Consider the following 24,616-nt stretch of genomic DNA (forward strand, 5'->3'; position numbering starts at 1 on the left):
CTGAGAAATAAACGTTATGCCTGTAGATTTCTAAGACACAAGACAATATTTGAGATAAACTTCCGGGTCATCCTGCCAATAAGAGATGTTCACCTTAGTTTCCCTTGTTTAATGCACAACAAACAACACGAATAATGTTCCTACTGAACCATCCCTAACCGTAAAATTTGGGTAAAACGGAAATATTCAGTGTACGTATACGATGTTTAAAATATCTTTCTTTTTCAAATTCCTCAAAATTCAATTTCTATTCTTTGAATTCGAAACAATACATCCAATAGAGATGTTTCGAGCTGTAGGTCCCGGGTACGTAACTACCAAATTCCGCTGATGGTGGATTTCTTTGTTCCAAAGTGGCATCCTTGAGCTGCTAAATCAATAGGCTACCGGATTCAGCAAGGCCTACACCATAAACACTTATATATTTCGAAACGAGAATAATTACCTTAATGCCTATTGTACTCGTACGTATATTGATAGTATCGTGCTAAAAATCGTGTGTTGCACAATCAACAATGCCACGAAACGTTTACAAGTTTAAAATGGTTCACGTGATCGCACACGCGTACCTATAACTAATTATTGTTTTTTTTTTTTTTTTTTTTTTTTTTTTTTTTTTTTTTTTTTTTTTATTATAAACTGATCGGCGATTGGCCCTAGTCACACCTGATGGAAAGTGAAGACAGGGCCTAAGATGGAGCTCACCGGTTCAGTAACAGCCTATTCACTCTTGTACTCCATCTGCATCTGGGTAGTGTTATCCGCTAAAATAATATTGTATATTTTATTTTGCAGTACGTTGAACTTCATTTATATAATTAATTATAAAATAAAACTATGAAAACCAATGAAAACGGATTATATCGCGTATATTGAATTTATAATACATCCCGACGTTTCGAACTCTTTACAGAGTTCGTGGTCAACGGGTGACTGAGGAAAAATTACAAAGTGCACAAATACCCACATACTAAAATAATGAACAATCATAGAGTACAAACTTTAAGGCTGGTTGTACATGCAAAATCGGTTCATAAGGCTAGTTATACACTACAATTATTTTCAAGTAAAGATATATATATATATATATATATACGCGATAAAAACTACGCCGGCTCCAACCCTACACCACGGACCCGAGAAGATTTAATTCCCTCCTAAATTGTAGGAGGTAATTCAATATACGCGATATAATCCGTTTTCATAGTTTTATTTCATGAGTAACTATCGCGGTAACCGAAGACAATATAATTAATTATACTTTTTACGATTCATAAAATCATGTTACTGCGCGAAATTGATAGTTTTACTTGTTTAATGATGCTAGCGATACCGGCTTTTGCTAACCACAAAATACATAGGAATTTGGTGCCGTAAAAATATTTGATTTGATTGACTGGCTCCGTAATTATCGAGAAATCGACTCTATTAGTTTATCATTATAAAGATAATCTCTGTTAGAAAGTGATTACAAGGTTAAAATACCTGTTAGATGTCTTCACCCTGAATCTATTAGATAAGGTTATTAAAACTCAGGGTTATTTCTCTTTACAACAAAAACTGCACCCAATCTTTAGAAACCGTTCTTTAAAGCCGTCATACCTCATTACGAGCCGATTTAGCTGAAGGTTAACGGCACTGTGACAATTTAATCGACGACTACGCGTGCATTTATCGCGCCTACGCGATAAGTGACAATTTAAAAACCGATTGACGATCTGTGTCAACGATTGCGAAACCGGTGAGTGGTAATGATAATGGTAAGTACAACACTAGTCGGAAGCTCGTCCGGCGCTGCGCTAGTTAAAAATGGCAGCCGAAACGCAGACTGATGACTGTTTTTGTGAAATTGCTTAAGTCTGCCTTTATTAGGTAAATACATACGGAGAATAGGTGTATTATTGTTTTTAGAACGTACATGACTCGTGAAAATAATGTTACCGTACCGAATTGACACTTAATTGTGTTATGGATGGTACAAAAAGTTATCAGAAAGTATGAGTTCCTCTTAAGCCTGCAAATTTATACCAAATACGTAAATATTAGACCAAAAATTACGTTTGAACTTATTTAAAAGGAGTTAACTACTAGCATGTCACTATTATAGATATTCAAAATTAAAAAGTCACATACGTTTTGCTGGGCCCATTACATGACTGTGTTTATACACCCTACAAAGTAATACTATGAAAGTGTTATGTGTTTTTCTAGGAAATTTATACACATTTTTAGCAATTTAATCCTCAAAAATAGAGTTACCATTTTCTAATTGCAGATTACCTAAAATACTTCGCTTCGCTGGCCAGTACTGTGGAATTAGGCGTTTTTCAGACGATTGCATATCTGCCTAATGCTTGTAGATTACAGAACTATTGGTAATCCTTTGTTTTATATTTACGCCTCAGTTAGCGTTTCTTTTTCGTTAAGCAAACAATGTAGTTTTTTATAGATCAATTTTCATTACGAGACGGATTGATTTGAATCTATGAGTTGCATACGATAAGATCTATTAGTGGAATCTTCTGTAACAAATTATGTGCATACATTTTTTTTGTACCTATATACATTTCCGATTGCGCCGAGAATTAAACTCGAGACCTTTTCGGCAGTGAACAGTCGCTGTAACGACGGAGCGACAGAGGTTTATTTGACCCCGATGAACTTATTCATTTTTCAAAAAATTTCATACGCCAGGAAGAGATTTTTCTTTAACTTAAAAAAAGTAGTTTGTTAAATAGCATGTACGGCTCTATTTAGTACAAAATTAACTTCTTTGCACAATCTTAAGATAAAAAACAACTTAGGCAATTGGAATCTGCATATAAAAATCAGTTTTCTTAGTTTATTTAGTTTCCAAATTTCAACCACCAGTGAAAACATTATGTAATAGGGGGTATTACTGCAATGTTCTGCCACCAGAGTGCAGTACTAGCCCGTTTAGTAAACCATAGAGTAACTTATACATGTGCCTTTTACAGTTTTTTGACAAGTTTTCAGAGATAATAAAAATGACATTGATGAAACAAGGCGGTTTGTTTACAGAGAACCTACCGGGAAACGCGAATCCGAAATTTCGCTATCTGCCTCTTTATCGCACAAATGTGTAAGACTGACAGAGATGTTAGATAACGAAATTACGATTTTCTTGTTTTGCGATAGACCCTCAGATTGTGATAGTGGCGCCCCCTGCGCAGAGTTTCGCGTAATATTCCCTATTAACTTTTATTTATTTGGTTGGGGCCTGAAAGTCAGCGATCTCGCTGAGTGTCATCCATTTTACTGCACAAATATTCGTAATTCTATCAGATTTTTAGGGTTCCGTAGCCAAATGGCAAAAAACGGAACCCTTATAGATTCGTCATGTCTGTCTGTCTGTCTGTCTGTCTGTCCGTCCGTATGTCACAGCCACTTCTCTCTGAAACTATACGAGCTATACTGTTGAAACTTGGTAAGTAGATGGATTCTGTGAAGCGCATTAAGATTTTCACACAAAAATAATAAAAAACAAAAGATTTTGGGGGCTCCCCATACTTGGAACTGAAACTCATAATTTTTTTTTTTCATTAAACCCATACGTGTGGGGTATCTATGGATAGGTCTTCAAAAATGATATTGAGGTTTCTAATATCATTTTTTTCTAAACTGAATAGTTTGCGCGAGAGACACTTCCAAAGTGGCAAAATGTGTCCCCCCCCCCCGTAACTTCTAAAATAGAAGAGAGAATGATGAAACTGAAAAAAAAAATTATGATTACATTACCATGCAAACTTCCACCGAAAATTAGTTTGAACGAGATCTGGTAAGTAGCTTTTTTTTAATACGTCATAAATCGTAAACCGCAATTTACCTTTCACTCACGTTTCGCATAAAAAATACATTGTTAAAACTATGTAATGTACGGAACCCTCGGTGCACGAGTCCGACTCGCACTTGGCCGGTTTTTTTATTGTACTCGTAATTCATTGTTTTTTTTTGTGTTGGTAAATAAATATCTTTTTTTTTTATGTAAACATGTGCAGTGAGTCGTGTATTAGAAAAACTCCGCCGATATTATAAAAACATTTCCTAATACAATATTTTATTAGTAATTATTAAAATAGTTTGAAAATCATCGTGACCCGACCATTTTAGGTTGGCCTTTAACCACATACTAGTTAGTACAAACGAAAGGTCACGTGAAAATGGAGATTGTTTCGACTCCCGCGCACGCTTTCTATACTTTCCACGGTTCAATTGTTTAACGCTTGCCTGTTAAGATAACTTTAACGATATATTATTATTAGAAATAATAGGTAGGTAGATAATTATTTATAACGAAACATAAACATTGTTAAATTGTTCTTTCAGATATACCTAAAAACATCATTTAATTGCTTACAATTTAAATACAAAAAAATATAATTTGCTTACAAAAACATGTAACTTAATTATTATTTTAGTAATACATATTTTAATTATTTAAATTTTTAAGTTTGTATTTTAATTTTAATAGATTTTTATGTTTCAAAGCTTTTATGAGCCATGTTGCTTGAATTAAATGGATACAATACAATACAATATAACTTCAAAAACCGGCCAAGTGCGAGTCGGACTCGCGCACGAAGGGTTCCGTACCATTACGGAAAAAACAGCAAAAAAATCACGTTTGTTGTATGGGAGCCCCCCTTAAATATTCATTTTATTCTGTTTTTAGTATTTGTTGTTATAGCGGCAACAGAAATACACCATCTGTGAAAATATCAACTGTCTAGCTATCACGTGATACAGCCTGGTGACAGACGGACAGACAGACGGACAGCGGAGTCTTAGTAATAGGGTCCCGTTTTTACCCTTGGGGTACGGAACCCTATAAAATTAGCGTTTGCTAATTCTATGCAAACGCAGACGCTAGTATAAGCTAGTATATAGGCTTAAAAACATCAAAGGCTCATAATCGAGTCGATATTATCAGCGCAAATCGAGTATTGTGTTATCGACCGAACTAAATTGCTTTGGTGCTTAGTGCATTGTATATTTTAACCATAAAACTCCCGTGAGACTCAAACATATTAGATTATTTTAAACCGGGTCACTCACGTATTAGCTATTCGACTTAATAATACGTGAGTGACCCGGTTTAAAATAATCTAATATGCATTGTATATACCTACTTGCTCGTACCTGATAGGTCAAATCATGAGTTGTTATTGCATGATGAACTGCATAGTCAGAATAGTGATTGACAAAATGATATCGACATATCTATTATGTTAACATTAAATAATTTTACGGTTTAGACTCACTTGTTTTAGTCACTCGCGCGACATGTTTCGGAGAGCCTAGGTCTCCTTTCTCAAGCACTAATAGTGCGAGCAGCGTTCACGACGACCGTGTGTAAAATGATTTAATGTTAGTATGTCTCACAACAGTTTAAATTCGATTATTATGTTAACGTAACGTAGTAGACATTTTTAACGTTATTAAAGAAAGCTACCGCGATAGTTTGACAGTGTAGGTATACCACAGTTTTCGTCTTTATATTTAATTCATAATTTTTTACTGCATGAAAGTGAGTACAAAAGGTGTTTCTATATACAAAAAGTCCTTCACAAAGTCCAAAGTTCAAAAGTCCTTTAGGTTCAAATTTAATAAATATGTATGAGCACGATATCTGGCCCCAATTTCACCACGGTGACAGGTGCGACAATTGTAAAACATCAATGTTGCTGACGTCACAGGCATCCATGGGCTACGGTTACCGCTTACCATCAGGCGGGCTGTATTCCTGTTTGCCACCATCATTGTAATATTTAAAAACACTTTATTATATCGGCAAAAAACAGGTACGTTTATGACGATGATGATGACAATTGTCACAAGATTTATAAGAATTTGCGGTAATTCTTGACAGGAAATAAATTCTGTGTCGGAATTTTGCGGCAATTGTCGTTTTTCTTGTGACAATTGTCATTAGCATCGCAAAATAAGTACTTATTTATTGGCGATATAATGGAGTTTTTTTTTTAAATTAAAATGTTGGTGGCAAACAAGCACACAGCCCGTTCGATGGTAAGCGGTTACCGTAGCCTATGGAGGCATGTGACGTCAGTAATAGTGATTTCGACAATTGTCGCACCTGTCACCATGGTGAAATTGGGGCCTGGTCAAGGAACTTTTTGACGTGATAACGTCTTTTAAATCGATGAACACCAGTAGCATGCACGAAAAAGTGTCACGTTGTGGACAGATCTCCATGGTAACGTTGTGGACAGATCTCCATGGTAACGTTGTGGACATATCTCCATGGTAACGTTACGGTCTTTTCTTATGACCTTATCACGCAAAACTATCGTCCGTAAACCGACTTTACAAACAACCATATTTAATGCGAAAAACATCAGATGACATTTTTTGTCAATTTAGCGGTTGCTATTGTAGTGTATTGACGCTTCGAGCGCTTACGTCATGGTGACGTCACTGACAGTTAGGGTCAGTCGATATTATACCGTGAGCAGAGCCGGACGTACCGCGTGATGTTTGTGTTGGCGAATCGTTGGAAATACATTACATCGTATGATATACTGAGGTAAATACGGTACATTACAGCTATCACTAATTTTAATGATAAAAACAGGTCTAATTTCATTTTTTTTTATCTTGTCGTTATCCTTTTCGTCATCCTTGACTCTTGACCACAATCATCTAGTGACCCAGCGGAGTCGTCGTATAAAGTTTAAATAATGAATTTATATCGCGTTAGACCCGTTCTAATAACAAGCGCAAGTTTAAAATGTTGTTAACACTAATATTTACATCCTCTAATTAATAATTTATTTTTCAAAGTTTATTTTCGTTAGAGAACACGATTTCTTCCTTTCTTTTTTCTTCTTTTTTTCTCACGAAACCGGCTGCTATTTGAACCTCCAACAGGGGCCCACTGACTATCAGTCCGCCGGACGATATCGGCCTGTCATCAGTTGTTCGGAACTGTAAATTTTTTGTTCTAACTCCCCGATATCGTCCGGTGGAGTGAAAGTCAGTGGGCCCCTATCGGGGAAAACTAGGTCGTATTGGGATCTTTTGGCGTATTTGAACCTAATTGACATGCTATTCGAGTAAGCCCACTTCACATGTGAACATATTAATCACATACATTATTGATCCGTTATAATATGAACATGACTCGTGCCGCCGCAATATGCGTGTGCGTCAACTAGGACTTAATGACGCTTGAGCTTCAATTCAAGTGTTTGTGTGTTTAGTACTCAAGGGCTCTCCTTTCATTATCGGAAACGCCATTATTAATTCTTTGTTATACCGGGTGTTTCCTGTAACTGAAGCAATAAATTAAGCTGTAGGCTGTACTCCTCAAACTGCATGACCAACATTTGTGACGTTTTCAACCAAAAGGTACCACATTGTCGCTTGCCATAAGGATGAAAAAATTGTATCTTTATACGAAAAACCTGTCAAATCATCCTTATGGCAAGGCGACAATGTGGTACCTTTTGCTTGAAAACGACACATTTGTTCAGCAACTTTTAAAAATAACTTGTGTTTTGATTTTCATTAGTTAAAGTTTATTCTAAAGCGAGGTTTAGACTAGCAAGAACTTGCATGAAATTTACGTTACATTGCCGACTACTAAGGTAAACTGCATTCATAATCTTTATCGGATACCGCAATGTAATGAGAATTGCATGCAAGTTCTTGCCAGTCTAAACCTCGCTTAAGACGCAATGTGTTGCAAAATTTGTTATGTGACAAGCAACGTCAAACACATTCTTTGTTATGTTAAGGGGCCCACTGACTATCAGTCCGCCGGACGATATCGCCCTGTCAGTTAGAACAAAAATTTGACAGTTCCGAACAACTGACAGGCCGATATCGTCCGGCGGACTGATAGTCAGTGGGCCCCTTTAGTATATGTCGTAGGGTCGTGGCCATATCTTAGAATTGGTCATTCGATGGCAAAGTGTTGATATATTTGGCTCCTTTCACTGTCAAGTCACTATCTATCACATACTAACTGTACCTAGTGGTCAAATTACAGGGCATTACGGAAAAGGTAATAGAGCAGGTCAAAAGAAAGTTATCTGCGGTTATGATTTGCAGTCGAAACCTTTAGCCCCTTCACTGTTTTTCAATCCATGAGTGAGATAAATAATGCCGGACCAAAGTTATTGGTTTTAAAAGGGGGAAAAGTTTTTGTTTAACACCTCGTGCTAATATTTCAATTCACAAGGGTTAAACAAACTTTTCTATCTAGTGAAAAACACAATTTTTCACCAGAACACGGGGACGAAAGTACCTATACTTACTCTAAACATTACAAATCAAATCCAAATTAACGATATTAAATACGTATCGTACCAAATCATCACTTAATTTAATTTAATTTTCTTTATTTAGGATTACTAATAGATAATACATCTTACATGCTCTTAAATCTATATAACAATCATGACTGATGCTTATCTTATTATAGGTAACCACAACTTAAAAGTAAATTCTATCATTTAGCATAAAGGAAACAACTTAAAATTTGCATCAAATTACTTTGCCACTTTGTGGATAAAATGCAATTTTATCATCGGTTTTTGAAAAATAAAGGATTACTTTTTGATTATTTAGTAAAAATTAATATATTTATTCTGTTACTTATTATGAACGCTTCTTATCTTGATAAAATATTGATGAGAGGTAAAAATAAACTGGAAACGACCTGACAGTGTGATAGCCTGATAGCTGATAACATTTAAGATGAAAGAGACGTGTTATCAGTCATCTAACTCATCTATCACTATAAGTTACGTATTCAGTGCATTCACACTTCCTTCACGTGTTTTTGAAAAAAAAAAATTTTTTTTTCGCGACACTATCCCTACTTAATAGTTAAGAGTCCCCGGCAAGCTCGACCGAATATCACCTTCCCATACAAACGGAGTTTCGTTCTCACTTTAAAACTACGTGTTGGATTGTGATGAAACTTTGCACATACAATAAAATGAGGTATATCTATCAGTTTTCTATATTTGTATTCATAGATTTAAGATTTCATTTGTATTCATAGATTTAAGATTTCATAGACTGTAATTTAAATAAGTTAAAGTGACGACACAAAGTTTGTGACACCCCTCTCCCCCTTGACACAATATGTCACATTTTCTTGACCTCCCTCCCTAAATGTGTGATGTAATTAATGGATGACCCTTTGTACACAAATTTTATTGCTAAGTCTATCAGTTTATAAAACAAACGAAATAGAGCAAAAACAAGTTTTGTATGAAAAACTTAAATTCGCTGTATTTTTTTAACTATGGTATCTGAAGCTTCATAAACTAATTACTGACATAGATATACCTTATCCTATTGTAAGTACAAAGTTTCAGAGCGATCTAGCTAGTCGTTTTAAAATGAGAGCGTAACTACGTTTGTATGGAAAGCCGAGCTTGCCGGGGACCCTTAAGTTGTAAGATGTTATAATATTATAAATGAGAAGGTAACTGTGTCTGTCTGTATGTTACGACGATTTATGACGACAAGTCCGTGTTGTTTTAATGGCGTTCGTCATCAGAATTAGGTAGAGACTTTATTTAAACTTTCGCACTGTCATCAGAATCCAAAGAACATTTTATCGTATTATTCAGTCATGATCATATCCTATCTATCCTCACATTAATCCGTTGAAAATGTGTATACACATTTTTGACTTTAACTTATACTTTATTCGTACATTATGGCTACGGTCGACCGAATGCATTTATTCAAAAAAAGAATAAACATTGAAAAATTTGCGTTCTCACCGCAAAAATATTCCTCATACGGGCTCTTTACTTTAGCTGCTCAATTTTCAACCCTCCTCCAAACACATCAAACTCAAAATCCTACGCTCCACTCCCAAATCAATAAATTGCATGCCATTATGGGACCCGGTACGTTGCAACATAACCGCTTAAAATCAAAAGGGCGTATGTTGGTAGTAATGTTTAAGCTTATACGACGTTTCGAAATACTTGGTGGTACATGCTTGAAATCAAAAGGGCGTATGTTGTTGATATTTTCTAAGCGTATACGATGTTTTGAAATATTTTGTGGTACAGATTGACAGGCCCCTTCTTCCTGCTTTGGTGAATTGATAAAACATGTAGCTTGGTGATATAGTTTATAGGGAAATGGTGTTGAAAGCGATAAGTGTAGAGAGATTATTTGAATAGGGTATTTCGGATTTCTATTGCAGTTATCAAATATGTAGGAACTTTTTATTTTAAATGAAATGTGTATTATGGAAATCCGCACACACAAAAATCTATATTTTAATATGTTTTAACAAATTATTTTTATTTAATAGTAGCATTATTTAAGAATTGATACTAATACATAATGTAATAGATTTGTTTGAATAACATATAACAATGTTCATTTACATACAAGATATATACAGTGGTACTACGTAAACGAAATTAATAACTAGCTTTAATCTAAAATAGGCCCTTGAGGCATTGTACCAAGGATGCTGGCGGCATTTCCCCGCTGCGCTGTATCGCAATGCTGATACGAAGCAATAAATTGCCGATTTTTTTACAAGAAACCCAGTCCCAAAGTAATTCTAATAAGACTTGAAATATTACTTTTGACTTAGGTAATAATCATTTGTATTATTGAATTACATCTAAATAAAACTACCACAGATAAATAGACAAGTAATTTCAAAAGTCTGAGTGAATTAGCCAAATCAAACTTAACGTTTTGAATTTCAAGAATTTCAAACAAAAACTAAATTTTAATTTTATCAAACAGGTCAATTCATTAAATATTTCTGAAATTTCACACACTAATAGTCCTTGACCCACCTTGACCTTACCAATTACTCTACGTTAACGAACTTAATTAAGAAGCATAATGTAATTGTATTAACAATCATACATTTCAGTTCACACCCTGTTGCGTCATGTATATTTCATTTTGCAATGAATCTCACTGGGGATATCTGCCACGCCTATATAATCTGACAATATTAATTATTTTATTTTTATTTTTTATTTTATTGGTTAAAAAAATTACACAGCATTACAGTAGGTACTAATGCACTGCGAAATTTAGGACAGAAAGTAATACATACAAACAAGGTACAGTATACAATCTGGGACTAGGTATGACAATTTTTTTTTAATTAACACAAATACAAAGAAACGAGGTATATACACAAAATAAAACAATATACAAAGAAATATTAATAACTAACTGAGGACGGACGGTCATCCATTGCCTCACAAAGGTTTTTGCATTCCTCACAAATTAGCCTCCAACTACCGGCAAAAACGTCACAGTCCGGAGCTGACTTGAGAAGTGCGTTGATGTAGTGCAAAGCGCGAAGCCGTGGTGATTGCCTGTACGCCGCAGTGCGCGCTTTAGGTGCTGCAAGTCGCGATGACGAGGTCTAAAATTAAACTTTGTCTGAGACAGAGAAGGGACGCGGGTTGGGGTTAATGGTACATGCATTCATTTTTCAATTACTAAGTATGACCAGACTAATCAGTTACTTATATATTTTAATTAAAAAAAAGGGGCCTACTGACTATCAGTCCGCCGGACGATATCGGCCTGTCAGAACAAAAATTGGCAGTTCCGAACAACTGACAGGCCTATATCGTCCGGCGGACTGATAGTCAGTGGGCCAAAGGACACTCAAGACCTATTGGTCTTTTTATTAAAACCACATTGTAAGAAAATCCTATGCAAATTTACAAATTGGCTCTTGTTCATTGCTCAATGAAAGTCCATATCCGTTGCGTGTTGGCATTTGACAAGTGATAATTCGTTAAACACAGTTAAACTATCATTTTCATTTTCAAGTTTTATCGTTGAGGTGTTAATTCTCAACGCATTGCAAAATGCATACGTATCACTTTAATGCTATATTGTTCAAACAACCTATGAAAGAACAGTTTTATGCAAAATACACTGTCATTCATAAATGTGCCATTTTCAACCAAAAGGTTACTTATTGTCGCTTGTCAGTAAGGCGCCATTTCTATATAGCTTCAATTAGAAATCAACCTTATCGACAAGCGACAATGTGGTACCTTTTGATTGAAAACGTCACGAATAATGGACGTTTGGACATGTCGGTAGCACTTAGTGCTATGTTACAAATATGTTTACGATTGGTGATCGGTGTAATTGCTACGAAAAATGTAAATTGGAGTTCCGTATTATGAATTAGATTGACGCAAAGTAATGTAGAACTCAATGATTTTGCTGAGTGTTTATATCCTACGACTAACTAATCGTAATTAAACTAATTAAATATTACCTACCTAAGTAGTAGGAGTGTTCACTAAAAGTGTAGGTTGGAGGTTGGTGTATAATAGTGGTTATGATTCTGATCGCCAAAAAAGGGTGTGAAGAGAAAAAAAAAACTTCTAGAAAACTCGCTATTTTTTACATTTTATTTGTATTCGATACTAAAGAGTACCCAGTCAATACTGGAATCAATATTCTGGGAAAGGAAAAAGATTCAAAGATCCGTTTGAGACGAAAATATACAAGAGCCTTTCGTGATGAAAAATCGCCTGTCTTCTTAACCTTCTGCTGGTATAAATAAAACAACAGAGAAGTCCGGATGAAACCTGTATAATTTATCTCGCGAAAGTTATCGATATAATCTCTTCTCTTATCAGCGACATTGGCATTGACGTTAAACAGTCCGTTATCGAGCGAATAATGCATTTTTATCTTCAACGATAAGTCATTGATAATATTGAGAAGTATCTTTTATATTCATTTAAATAAATAGCTCTCCATTTCGCAATACAAAAAAAAATGTTGGTACTTAATATAGTCACTTAATGCATAATAACTATATTTTTAAAACCAGTAATTTGACTAACCAATGAGTTACCAATTAGTTGAGTTACCAACCTTTGATTAACCAATTTGACATTTAGACTTGATACATCTCTATCAAAGTATTTAATATTTTATTGATTCCATATTTGTATTTTTTTTTGTAATTTTTGGTTAATTTTATTGCTTGTTGCTGAATAAACATATACTATACTACGTATGTAACGTAGGTATATCGAATACATAGCACTCGGTAGCTAAATACTAGAATCGAGCGTTAATTTGCGGAAATCCATATTAATTAAAGTAAATTATTGCTTTGCTCGTCCGCGAAATAATAGCTTGCTAGTCAATCAGTGCTAACCCGTTATACTAACTTGCGTATGTTTTATATGCAATTAATGTAAAAATTAAATATATGTACTTGGTAGTTTTTAACTACTTCTAACTTTTGTGTGCAGAAGTACCGAACCTTATATCTCTAAGGAATAGTTATAAATAAATAGACATTACAAAAAATAAAGTGCAATAAAACTGTGATAACAATACATAAACAATGTTGTGACGAGATTGACTGAAGTTAGTCAAAATGATGTTGTACGTGGCGAACATCACTGAGGAGGCCGTCAAGAGGCCGCCGCGCAGGAGGTACATCAGTGCCAGAATAAAGGTGAGTAGACAGACAGACATAAAGGTCATAGTCCTCATCGCTTTAGATGACTGCAACTGGCGAACAACACGCGAACGCGAAGCGGCGCGGCGCTGTGCGGCGCGGAGCGGGGTGAATCAATATTTTGATACCTATAGAAGTGTCCTACGTGGGCGATCTCGTTGCGATTGCGAACGCGAACGCCTTGGGCCCGCCGCGCCGCGCCGCTTTGCTTCGCTTCGCGTTTGATTTCACCGACTAAATCTTTCAATTTTACATTTTTGCGACTAAAATCGATAACGGGCTCTTAATAAACATTATGGACGTTGTCTGTCGTGAGCCCTAATATAGCTGGCTAGGCCGAACTTGCTCCTAAATACTCTATTGCACGTGTGACAATAGTTGGCCAGCCGCGTTGAAGTTGAACGTGTACACGTAGGAGGGCTCAGGTCTCGTACGCAACGAGCTTAGTAAATTATCAACAGTCTATATATTTACAAGTCTTTGATCCTACCATCAAAATCGTATAAACTGAATGGATTTGTAATCGAATCAATAATGGACCATTAACTTTCCAATCATAGACTGAAATTAGCAGGTTTACATCATTATTGAACTTAAATTTGTGGGAAGTACAGACGCCATCAGATATATCGGAGCGGCCAAGGCGCTCACAAATATCTGAAGATCTGAACACGCCTCTATTGTCAAGGCGTTGTGCTTGTTATATTTAATTGTTAATTAAATGTTATATTTAATGTTAATTAAGATTGTAAAATAGAATTACATTCAAACATAATGTAAGTGAATAAAATAAATGAAGATTACCTGAATGCATTACCTAACACTTCTGTTCAGATATTTTTGCGACTGTACTAACAACACTTATTGACCAATATTAGTCAGTTAATAGTTTGTACGAGGAAGCAATATTCTAGTTTGGCTGACAGGTTAATTTGGTGGTAGGAAACAAATGATTGTGGTTAGGAAGAAATCACGTTTGTTGAAATATTTGATAATGATGATTGTGGTTTACTTAGCTTTTTTTAATGACGCCGATTTATTTATTTATTTAAACTATTGCACTTAAAATTAAAATTACAAATGGCGGACTTAATGCCATAAGGCATTCTCTACCAGTCAATCACTGGGCTAAAAAGAGATGGTTAGGTGCAGGATTTATACTAGATAAAAAATATGATTTATAATTGAAATAAAATAATTTAAGTTGATTTAATATATCTACATTCGCACACAGTAAGATAATTCCGCACCGATTGTGCAAGCGACAGAGTGTGGTCTGCCACCATAACCTTAAAAAAATCTTTAAACAATGTATAATTTATAATATCTGGGAGACCGAGCTTTGCTCGGAAAACATATAATAACTCAAAAATGCGCGTTTTCCCAGAGATAAGATCTAGCTAGATCGATTTTTCGCCCCCCAAAACCCCCATGTAGCAAATTCCGTCGAAATCGTTAGAGCCTTTTCCGAGATCCCAGAAATATCCATACTAATATTATAAATGCGAAAGTCTGTCTGTCTGTGTGTTACCTCTTCACGCTTAAACCGCTGAACCGATTTAGTTGAAATTTGGTATACAGATAGTTTGAGTCCCGGGGAAGGACATAGGATACTTTTTATCCCAGAACTCATCCCTCAAGGGGGTGAAAAGGGGGGTGGAAATTTGTATGGGGAATCAATAACCGCTGAACCGATTTAGATGAAACTTGGTATGGGGATAGTTTGAGCTGTGGGAAAGGATATAGAATAACTTTTATCCCCGAAATCATCCCTTAAGGGTGTAAAAAATGGGGTGGAAATGTATAGTGTGGACCAATTTGGGGGTGAAAAAAGGATGGATTAAAAAGCAGATAAGAATTAAGGTACCCAAATTACTAATTCCACGCAGACGAAGTCGCGGGCAAAAGCTAGTATATACATATTGTATACAAGATAGATTGCTCGTAGATTGGCAATCACGAGGCCCATTTTCAAAATAAGATGTCATTATTCTTTTTCGCATCTCTGATTTAAATAGTAGGAGTAAAATACTTTATTGCACAAAACAAGTACATAACACAGAAATAATGCAATGAATGTACAAAGGCGAACTTATCACTTTAAGGGATCTCTTCCAGCTGACCTTTGAGCAACAGAGAGAGAAATAAGAAATAGTAAGCTAAATAAGCTTTGTACAAGATGATAATGAAGATGATTGATAATAAATACGAGTAAAATGAAATTAGCCTAAATACCGCGGTTGCGCTTGGTAGCGGTTGACGTACCGGGGTGAATAGGGATGGCTGGGGTGAATAGGGATAAAACTTAAAACGTGATTTACCTTACAATTTCTTAATACCCACACAAATTGTATAATACAAAATCTACTATTATTTCCAATCGAATGATAGATTTTGTGTGGATATTTTTTAAGAAATTGTCAGATCAATTCCATTTTAAGTTTTCGCTACTCACTCAGGCACTGTTAGTGGTTGAAAATGGAGACCTAGGCTCTCCGAAACATGTCGCGCGAGTGACTAAAATACGTGAGTGAAACCGCTAAGTTAGTTAAGTTAATATGTCTCACGATAGTTTAAATTCGATTTTAAGTTTTGTCCCAATTCACCCCAGCCATCCCTATTCACCCTGGTTGATGGTACTTTACGCATTCAGTCTTACGCTCATCATGATGCAAACGTTCCGGCCGACTGCAGGCACACGAAACGTATAGTTATTCGCACATCCGGTAGACTTACTGACATTGTGCAATGTATTGTCTTCAATGGAAAAGAAATTTCCGAAGAAAACGTTCGGATAATATAGTATCTAGATTAATGATAAAGTTGATGGCTGAAATAATAAAGATTTCGCCTTATTACTTTTGTATCGTAACTTAAATTTTTATTTTATTTAACCCTTTTTAGGGCAAAGGTCTAAAAAAAGACTTCTATGAAATTATGACGTATAAATAACACTTGCACTGCGTGTGCTATTATATCAAAATCGTTGCAGACTATTCTTGGTTTAACTCTTATCATTCTCATTTTAACTCTATCCCAGTATTTAAAAACCTCAAACACTGGAACTTGACTCAGCGTATGACTTTGTACCCCGAAACAGCATCTAGGATATTTATTAACTTGTTGTACCGGTTTTTTCCGGTTATGTTAGGGTTATCTTGAAAGGAAAATGTACATAATATAAGAATTTTATATGTATTAGGTACCGGTACTGCCCATCACTACATAGTATGAAACAAAGTCGATTCCTGCTGTCTGTCTGTCCTTATGTATGCTTAGATCTTTAAAACTACGCAACGGATTTTGATGCGGTTTTTATTAAATAGATAGTGATTCAAGAGGAAGGTTTATATATATAATACATCAGCATTGCCCCCGGGCGAAGCCGGGGCGGGTCGCTAGTATTAAATATGTACACGACTGGTTCATTGTGTCCGCTTCTGAAATATAGTTTGACATAAGAACAAGTAATTTAAAATAATTTTCTTTATTTCCAGCGGCACCATGCGGGCATATCGCAGTCATCCTGCAGCGACGGCTCCCTCCTCAGCGTGGGCTCCTCCGAGATGGACGAGGACTCCAGCTCCTACCATCACGACCATTCTAACAGGAGTGACCACTCAGACTACAGTAAGTTACCATTTTTACAGTCTAGTCTTAGCGTCTTCAAGATAGACAAGAGCTCACCCCATCCTGATTGCTAAAACTGCGACTTAGGGACCTATACGTCACCATACTTGTCGCAGTATTCTCTTTTTCCTTAGCGTGGCCTCTGAGACTCCAACTACCATCACGACCATTCTAACAGGAGTGATCACTCTGACTACAGTAAGTTCATTTGCCACAGTTTACAGCGTGTCCAAGATAGATGAGAGCTCACCCCATCCCGACTACTTAAACTATCGCAATATGTTACCATACATAACGCAATCATCCTGCAGCGACGGCTCCCTTAGCGTGGCCTCCTCAGAGATGGATAAGGATTCCAGCTCCTACCATCACGACCATTCTAACAGGAGTGACCACTCAGACTACAGTAAGTTACCATTTTTACAGTCTAGTCTTAGCGTCTTCAAGATAGACTAGAGCTCATCCCATCCTGACTGCGACTTTAATAGACGTCACCATACTTGTCGCAGTCTTCTTCTCTTTCTTCTTAGCGTGGCCTCCGAGATGGACGAGTACTCCAACTCCAATCACGACCATTCTAACAGGAGTGACCACTCAGACTACAGTAAGTTACCATTTTAACAGTCTAGTCTTAGCGTCTTCAAGATAGACGAGAGCTCATCCTCGCTCGTACGACAACTAACGCCACCTATCGTCGTTTCCAGACTTGTCGGAGCCGGCGTTGGGCGTCGCGCCGCTGTCTCACTCCGCCGCCAAACACAAGATGGCGGTGCGACCGCGGCGGACACACGGCGCGCCCAGGCGGAAGAAAACTAATCCTGTAAGTATTAAAACATACAAAACATGTATGTAAAAGTCTGTAAAGCCATTTGCGTCAGTAGAAAAAAGCGGCAAATTTAAAAAACCGGCCAAGTGCGAGTCGGGCTCGCGCACGAAGGGTTCCGTACCATTACGCAAAACAACGGCAAAAAAATCACGTTTGTTGTATGGGAGCCCCACTTAAATATTAATTTTATTCTGTCTTTAGTATTTGTTGTTAGCGGCAACATCAGAAATACATTATTTGTGAAAATTTCAACTTTCTAGCTATCACGGTTTATGAGATACAGCCTGGGGACAGACGGACAGACAGACAGACAGCAGAGTCTTAGTTATAGGTTCCCGTTTTTACCCTTTGGGTACGGAACCCTAAAAATGTAGGCATATGAAGGGTGGTCGGCCTATAGAAAATTTGAATTTCGCTTCTTATTCTACTGATGAAGTTGTTTGACCGGCTATAACTGCTTCTTATTTAAATAACATAGGGTAACTGCTATAGTTATTGGCTACTAAATAGTTATTGGCCACTCTTAATAATAAGGCTTCAATTGGCTTGTTTCTTTCAAATTTGTTAGGAGTGGCCAATGACTATGTAGTGGCCAATAACTATAGCAGTCACCCTAGTAAGAAAATTCCCGTGTATCGGACATAAACATTCATTATTTTATTTTCTAAACTGAAATTGACAGTGAACTTGGCATATATACATAATATTGTTATGATATCGTTTTCAGATAGCCGCATCAGCCTTGCCAATAACGCCCGAACTGAACGAAGAAATGATACGAAGCACTACTCCTGATGTCACCCATAAAACCTCAGGAGTTGTTACTGGTACGTGTCTAGCTATATTCAATGGTATAATGATTAAAATTTCAAGATAACTTAAAATCGGACCAATGATATGCTATGACTATGACCTATGACAGAAAGAAAGAAGATTCAGAAAGGTTTTCTGCCTGGTCCATTATCAAAGACATTGATCGTAGAAGAGTTGTAAAGCTATAATAAATATATGGCGTTGTATGACTCCGTACAACACGCGGGAACTCTGGTTGTCATAAGTTGACGATTGTCGTGCCAGTGATCCAGTTCCCACAAAACATATGACAATCTACTTCTTTCGTCAAATAAGGGACATTATTTTTTCTTAGACATATCTTCTTCATTCAATAATGCTTCACCAATACGAGCACTAAAGATTGCGGTACTAAAGCAGCGGGACGAGCGAACGCTGCCTATCACAGTGCTTAATCTAGTAATTTATCTTTATCGCTCTACAATATTTCTATGTTTACTTTCAGAATCATTCTCTTCATCGACCACTACGAAACATCACATGATCGTGAACGCACAGCATCAGCAGTTGAACCGCGAGCTCACGCGAGTGCTGGAGACTCCGGCCGACGCGCGCCTCAAGTCCTCCTCGCTGCCCCCCGGCCTGGCGCTGAGCCAGATGATCGGACACTCCCCCGCTAAACTTTCCATTGCCGAACAAAATACCCCTAGATCTTCGATCAAAAGATCAAAGTCCAGCTCGCAAGGACAAAACTTCAGAGACGACAATGTAACTAGTGAGGCGCAAATCGGTTACTCGCAGGATCGCGTCGCGAAATACAGGTCTGATAATAAGTATGCCGAAGAATCTTGCCATGAGAAGAAGTCTAAATCGGAAAAGAAAATTGAGAACGAAGTTATCAGGTCGTCGAAGAAGGAGGAGTCGTTCTTCAGTCGGCTGCTTTTAAGGAAGAGTGGAAAAAAGTCGAAAAAAGATCAACCGGATGGCGACGGAGAGACTAAGAAATCTAAAACAGAAAAGTCCACGGCGCAGTATAAAGCTATGGATACGGAGAGGAGCGGATTTGTTTATGTTGATCATGGACAAGGGCACAAACCGGTGCCCGCTGAGAGAACCCACAGATCTGCCGGACAGAAGGTTTTCGCCAATCAAATGCATAAAAGAATGGACAATAAAGGGGCGTACGTCCAGGAGGGAGTCTACAAAGACGTCTACAGCGCGGCCAAAGTGCCGGGCGTCGAATACGATATAACTGATCTCAAAATCGCAGAAGAAACCGACAAAATGTTGAACCAAGAAATGAAGGCGCGTTTAAGTCGCCGTGACGACTTTAATGAGAAAATGGAGCGCTCGAAACGCACGTCCTCCAAAGAAACCGTCGAAGACAAAAGGGAATCGTTCAGTTTGATCCATGATAAATCTAAGCGACCCGCCTCCGTTCAGAGACTCGTCGACCCGTTCTCGTCAAAAGCATTTATTAATAACGAGCTCTCCAATATAGCTCAGGAGGAAAACTTGTCGCCCTCTCTAGAGATCTCAGACGAAGAACCTCGGATTAGAGCGCATCGCATGAAGAGCGTACACAGCGAATACATGTTCCACAGTGGAAGCATGCCTAAAAATATCCCTTATTTTAATCACAGCGTTGTTATGTCGGCATCAGTGTCGCCTCCTAAGAATATCCTGCATCAGAGTTCCGAAAACGTGAAGCATATACACCGATCTTCCGACCATGTCTGCGAGCTCCGCGATAAGCACGAGAAACGCGAGAAAGCTCACCGCGCCTCTAAGACTGAAGAGGCCTACGTGAACTCAGGACTTCGATCGCTCGGCGACGAGTACGTGGAGACCAGAAGCAGCATTGGCAAGTCGCACAGCTTCCGTTACGCTTCGGAATCTCCGTCGATCAGCTCTCAAGAGAGCCAGATGCCGAGTTTACCGGCTATCGTTGGTATAGCCGAGCCCTTGCTCGAAAGTTGGGAGGTTAACTATAGGAGAAACGTGAGCGAGCGACACGATTATACTAAGAGAGTATCCGCTAGGAACTATAGCATTCTCCATGGAACTGCGGAGGCAAACTATGATAGTTTACCCAGCACAGACAGCAGCTACATGGACAGCCTCAAAACTGACATGCACGATGACAAGAAGCTCTTCTCGAGCAGCATTCAAATAGGCACGGACAGCCATAAGAGAGATAGCGACATTTCTCAGATAGAGGCTAAAATCGATGATATAATAAGTTCGCCAAAGCCAATTATGGCACCAATACTCAAATCTAGCTCTTTAGATAGTGTTAAGAGTAGCCCTGAAAAGCAGGTAGAGGATAGAAGGAAAACTATTTCAGTAGAAAGCGCTTTGAGTCAAGGGGGAAGGATCAGTAATAATATGATTCAAAAAGAAAAGCAGGAGGCGGATAACTATATATCTGTAACTATGATTAACAAAGAAAATACTCCAATCCAGATCAAAACTGATGCTCCAAAAATGAAGAAAAGTGACGAAAAACTTCAGCAATCCGGTACTAAACCTGGAGTACCTGAATTTCTCAATATACAACTAAACAGAGTTGACGCAAAACCAACAACTAACGTAGTGCTGACTGCTAACGTAACGCCAAAGAAAATTGATTGTCCACAAGTCGAAAAAGAGGTTGAAACATTCGAAGTAATCGAAAGCAAGAGTCAAAGAAATTCAGTCGTCAGCAAAGTCGAGAGCGTGAGCGAAAATACTCAAATAGAATTAAAGAGTTCTCCCATCATCGGCAAGAAGGCTACTTCTCAATCGCCTCTTACACCACAAAGTCCTTCAACTCCGAAAGCGTTTTTCAAACGCAAATCAACGAGTATCGAGATGCAAGACAGACCGGAGAAACCAAGAACTAATTCTCTGAGTACTGATGGGAGCACGGAGAAAATTTACGACAACATATCCATGGATAGGAAATCACATTCTAGCTTTGGAAGTAAGAGCTCCATTCAGAGCACCGACAGTAATGACATCAGGACACCAGATAGAAATGAAGAAACTGTTGTATATCGTAAGAAACCTGTCATCTTGTCTAAAGAACTCCGTACTAGCGAACGCAGAAATGACGACGAACCTGAACTTATGAAAGTTTTCGCTAGACGCTCTCTAAAACTAAAGGACTGCGAAGCCGAAACTCTGGCCCAAGAAATAGCGGAAGGCTTAAAAGAAGATCACGACAATGCAAACAGATCAAAGCTCCTCAAAAACGAGTTTAACGCTTCCATCAAATCTAGAGACAGCGATAAAGAAAACGACGATACATCATCTAAAACCAATGAAGAAAACAGGATGGTAGATATCGCCGCTCGCGTCAGTCAGTTTGGTGTCCCACATTATCAAAGAAGCGTCAGTATTAACAGCGTATCGAACCCTAAAAGAGAAAGCGCTCCAGTATACAAAAGTGAAGCTAACAAATACAAAAAGGAAGTATCCGATTCGACACCAGAAAAGAGATTAAGAAACAGAACATTCCCGGATCCTTCCAACGATAGGGAAGATATCAAAAACATAACAAAATCAGAAGCCATGGCGTATAAAGCTGATACTTTATCTAAGCGGCCGTGGCAAAGGAAAGATGATGACAAGAGGCATTTATCAGTCGATAAGGAAAAGCGAGATGCTGTGATAGGGAAGGAGGATGAGGGTGAGAAAGAGAAGGAAGGTTTGGGTGGTGTGGGGGGCGGTGTGGGAGGAGGGGGAGGGGAGGCGGACGCGTCGCCGCAGTTCAAGGGGATCCTGCAGATGCGCGCCGAGTGGGAGCGCCGCGCCAAGCAGGGGATGACCAAATAAATGGTGCTAGTTGAAAGGTAAATTATCGTGATAAAGACATAATGTACCTTTTATATTTTTAAAAGTAGAAAATCGGGGTTTTGTCTGTTTGTCCAAATTTTGACTAACTTAGATCGCTGTTAACGCTTAAATCGGATGAAAATGTGGTGTTATTATTGCATAGAGTTGATCTGATGATGGAGCCGGAAGATAGCCACGGAAACTGTTTAATAATTGACGCAAAACTTAGATATAATAATAATAAAAAACCGGACAAGTGCGAGTCGGACTCACCCACCGAGGGTTCCGTACTTTTTAGTATTTGTTGTTATAGCGGCAAAAGAAATACATCATTTGTGAAAATTTTAACTGTCACGGTTGATGAGATACAGCCTGGTGACAGACAGACGGACAGAGGAGTCTTAGTAATAGGGTCCCTTTTTTACCCTTTGGGTACGGAACCCTAAAATATAGTTTATTATTTGTTTGTCCCTGTTGCCATTGTGGAAACTGCCATCGGGGTATTTAGTCCTGGTGGCGCTTTCTTTAATTAAAACACAGACCTCAGCGGCGCTATCTGCGTTAAGGTTATTGTTTTCTTGATTTAAATACCTAAGTAAAATTAATTTATTTCAGACAACAATTGAGTCCATATTTCTTAAATTAATATTAAATAAAATTAAAAGAACATAAAAATTAAAGTTAAAAAAATTAAATAACAACAAATTAATACACTTAAAATTAAAATTTCTATTAAAATTAATACACAACATTAGATTTTATTCTGACTACTGTCATAAGTGTTGTAACATGAATATAAAACTAAAACTAACTAAAATTTAAATAACTAAAGCTAAAAATTAAAAATACCTATCACAATTCCCGCGCTGGGTTGCGATTGCAATTTGATTAGATTAAAGTACATTGGATTAAATTAAATTTTGAAAATTATTAAAACTAACATGCAGGGAGGACCAGTGCTTTAGCAGGCCACTGTCCCACCTGTTAGCCACTATGGCCACTAACTAATCAATGTTTTTATTTTCAGAGTCCACAGCGGACGGACGTCATGACCGCATTACATATTATTAAATTAACATAGAGATTACAATACTTAGCTTAGAAGACATCGGCAAATTAATGTTATTCGTACTAGAAATTTATGTGACGTTGTTATGACAATGTATTTTTGAGTGTTATTGCAATGAAATAGCTAATAGTTCTATTTTATTAAAAATACTATTGTGTATTAAACATTTCAGAACTGTGAAATACAAATTTTATTCCTATAGTTTCTTTTATTGTTTTATTTCATCTTACCAACTACCCTCCAATACGAAACTTTGCAATAGGCACTTGTCTATCTGAAAAAGTTTTTCGCCATTTCGAAGTCAATTTTGAGTCACAAATCACAATGTATTGGATGAAGTGACATGTTTAAAATTGAGTTATGACATGTCACTGGTTATAAGTGGGGTCAGGTGGTGTATATATAAGACACGGGTAAATTTAGACTAAGTTTTTAAGAGTTCGGCAAGCTCGGCCGAATTTCACCTTTCCATACAAACGTATTTTCGTTCTCATTTTAAAACTACGTGTTGGATTGTAACGAAAATTTGCATATACAATGACATGAGGTATGTCTAGGTCTGTAATTAGTTCATATAGCTCTAGTTCATAAAACAAACGAAATAGAGCAAAAACAAGTTTTGTATGAAAAACTTAAATTCGCTGGATTTTTTTACTATGTTATATGAAGCTACATAAACTAATTACAGACCTTTATACATTATCTTATTGTAAACAGTACAAAGTTTCAGAGCAATCTAGCTAGTCAAAATATTTATCAGTACGGTTTTTACTCACTATTATGTTTAGTCGCTTTTGGCGACATGTTTCGGATTCTTTGGGAATCCATCCTCAGGCACGAGTGTCCGCGGCGGTTGTACGTCGTGCACCGAAACATGTCGCCAAAAGCGACTAAACATAATAGTGAGTAAAAACCGTACTGATAAATATTTTGAAATATGTCTCACGATAGTTTAAGTGCGAATCTAGCTAGTCGTTTA

At 37.3% G+C, this 24,616-nt stretch overlaps 1 protein-coding gene across 2 annotated transcripts in view; it reads left to right on the top strand.

Annotated features, from left to right (window-relative positions):
• The window catches only part of LOC134747017 (uncharacterized), a 242,926-nt gene extending 219,083 nt beyond the window's left edge, over nucleotides 1-23,843 (top strand). The window contains exons 1-6 of one of the 2 annotated variants that reach the window (XM_063681561.1): nucleotides 13,319-13,498; nucleotides 16,999-17,131; nucleotides 17,836-17,951; nucleotides 18,685-18,784; nucleotides 19,255-22,585; nucleotides 23,596-23,843. In XM_063681561.1, coding sequence (XP_063537631.1) covers nucleotides 13,418-13,498; nucleotides 16,999-17,131; nucleotides 17,836-17,951; nucleotides 18,685-18,784; nucleotides 19,255-22,568 — 3,744 coding nt within the window. In that variant the 5' untranslated portion in view covers nucleotides 13,319-13,417 and the 3' untranslated portion in view covers nucleotides 22,569-22,585; nucleotides 23,596-23,843. Of the gene's footprint in view, nucleotides 1-13,318; nucleotides 13,499-16,998; nucleotides 17,132-17,835; nucleotides 17,952-18,684; nucleotides 18,785-19,254; nucleotides 22,586-23,595 lie in introns of those variants that run through there. The other variant, XM_063681560.1, reaches the window with a different exon arrangement.
• Nucleotides 23,844-24,616: the final 773 nt, after the last annotated feature.

The sequence above is a fragment of the Cydia strobilella genome, chromosome 14, assembly GCF_947568885.1.
Source record: "Cydia strobilella chromosome 14, ilCydStro3.1, whole genome shotgun sequence".
NCBI classification, from domain to species: Eukaryota; Metazoa; Arthropoda; class Insecta; order Lepidoptera; family Tortricidae; genus Cydia; species Cydia strobilella.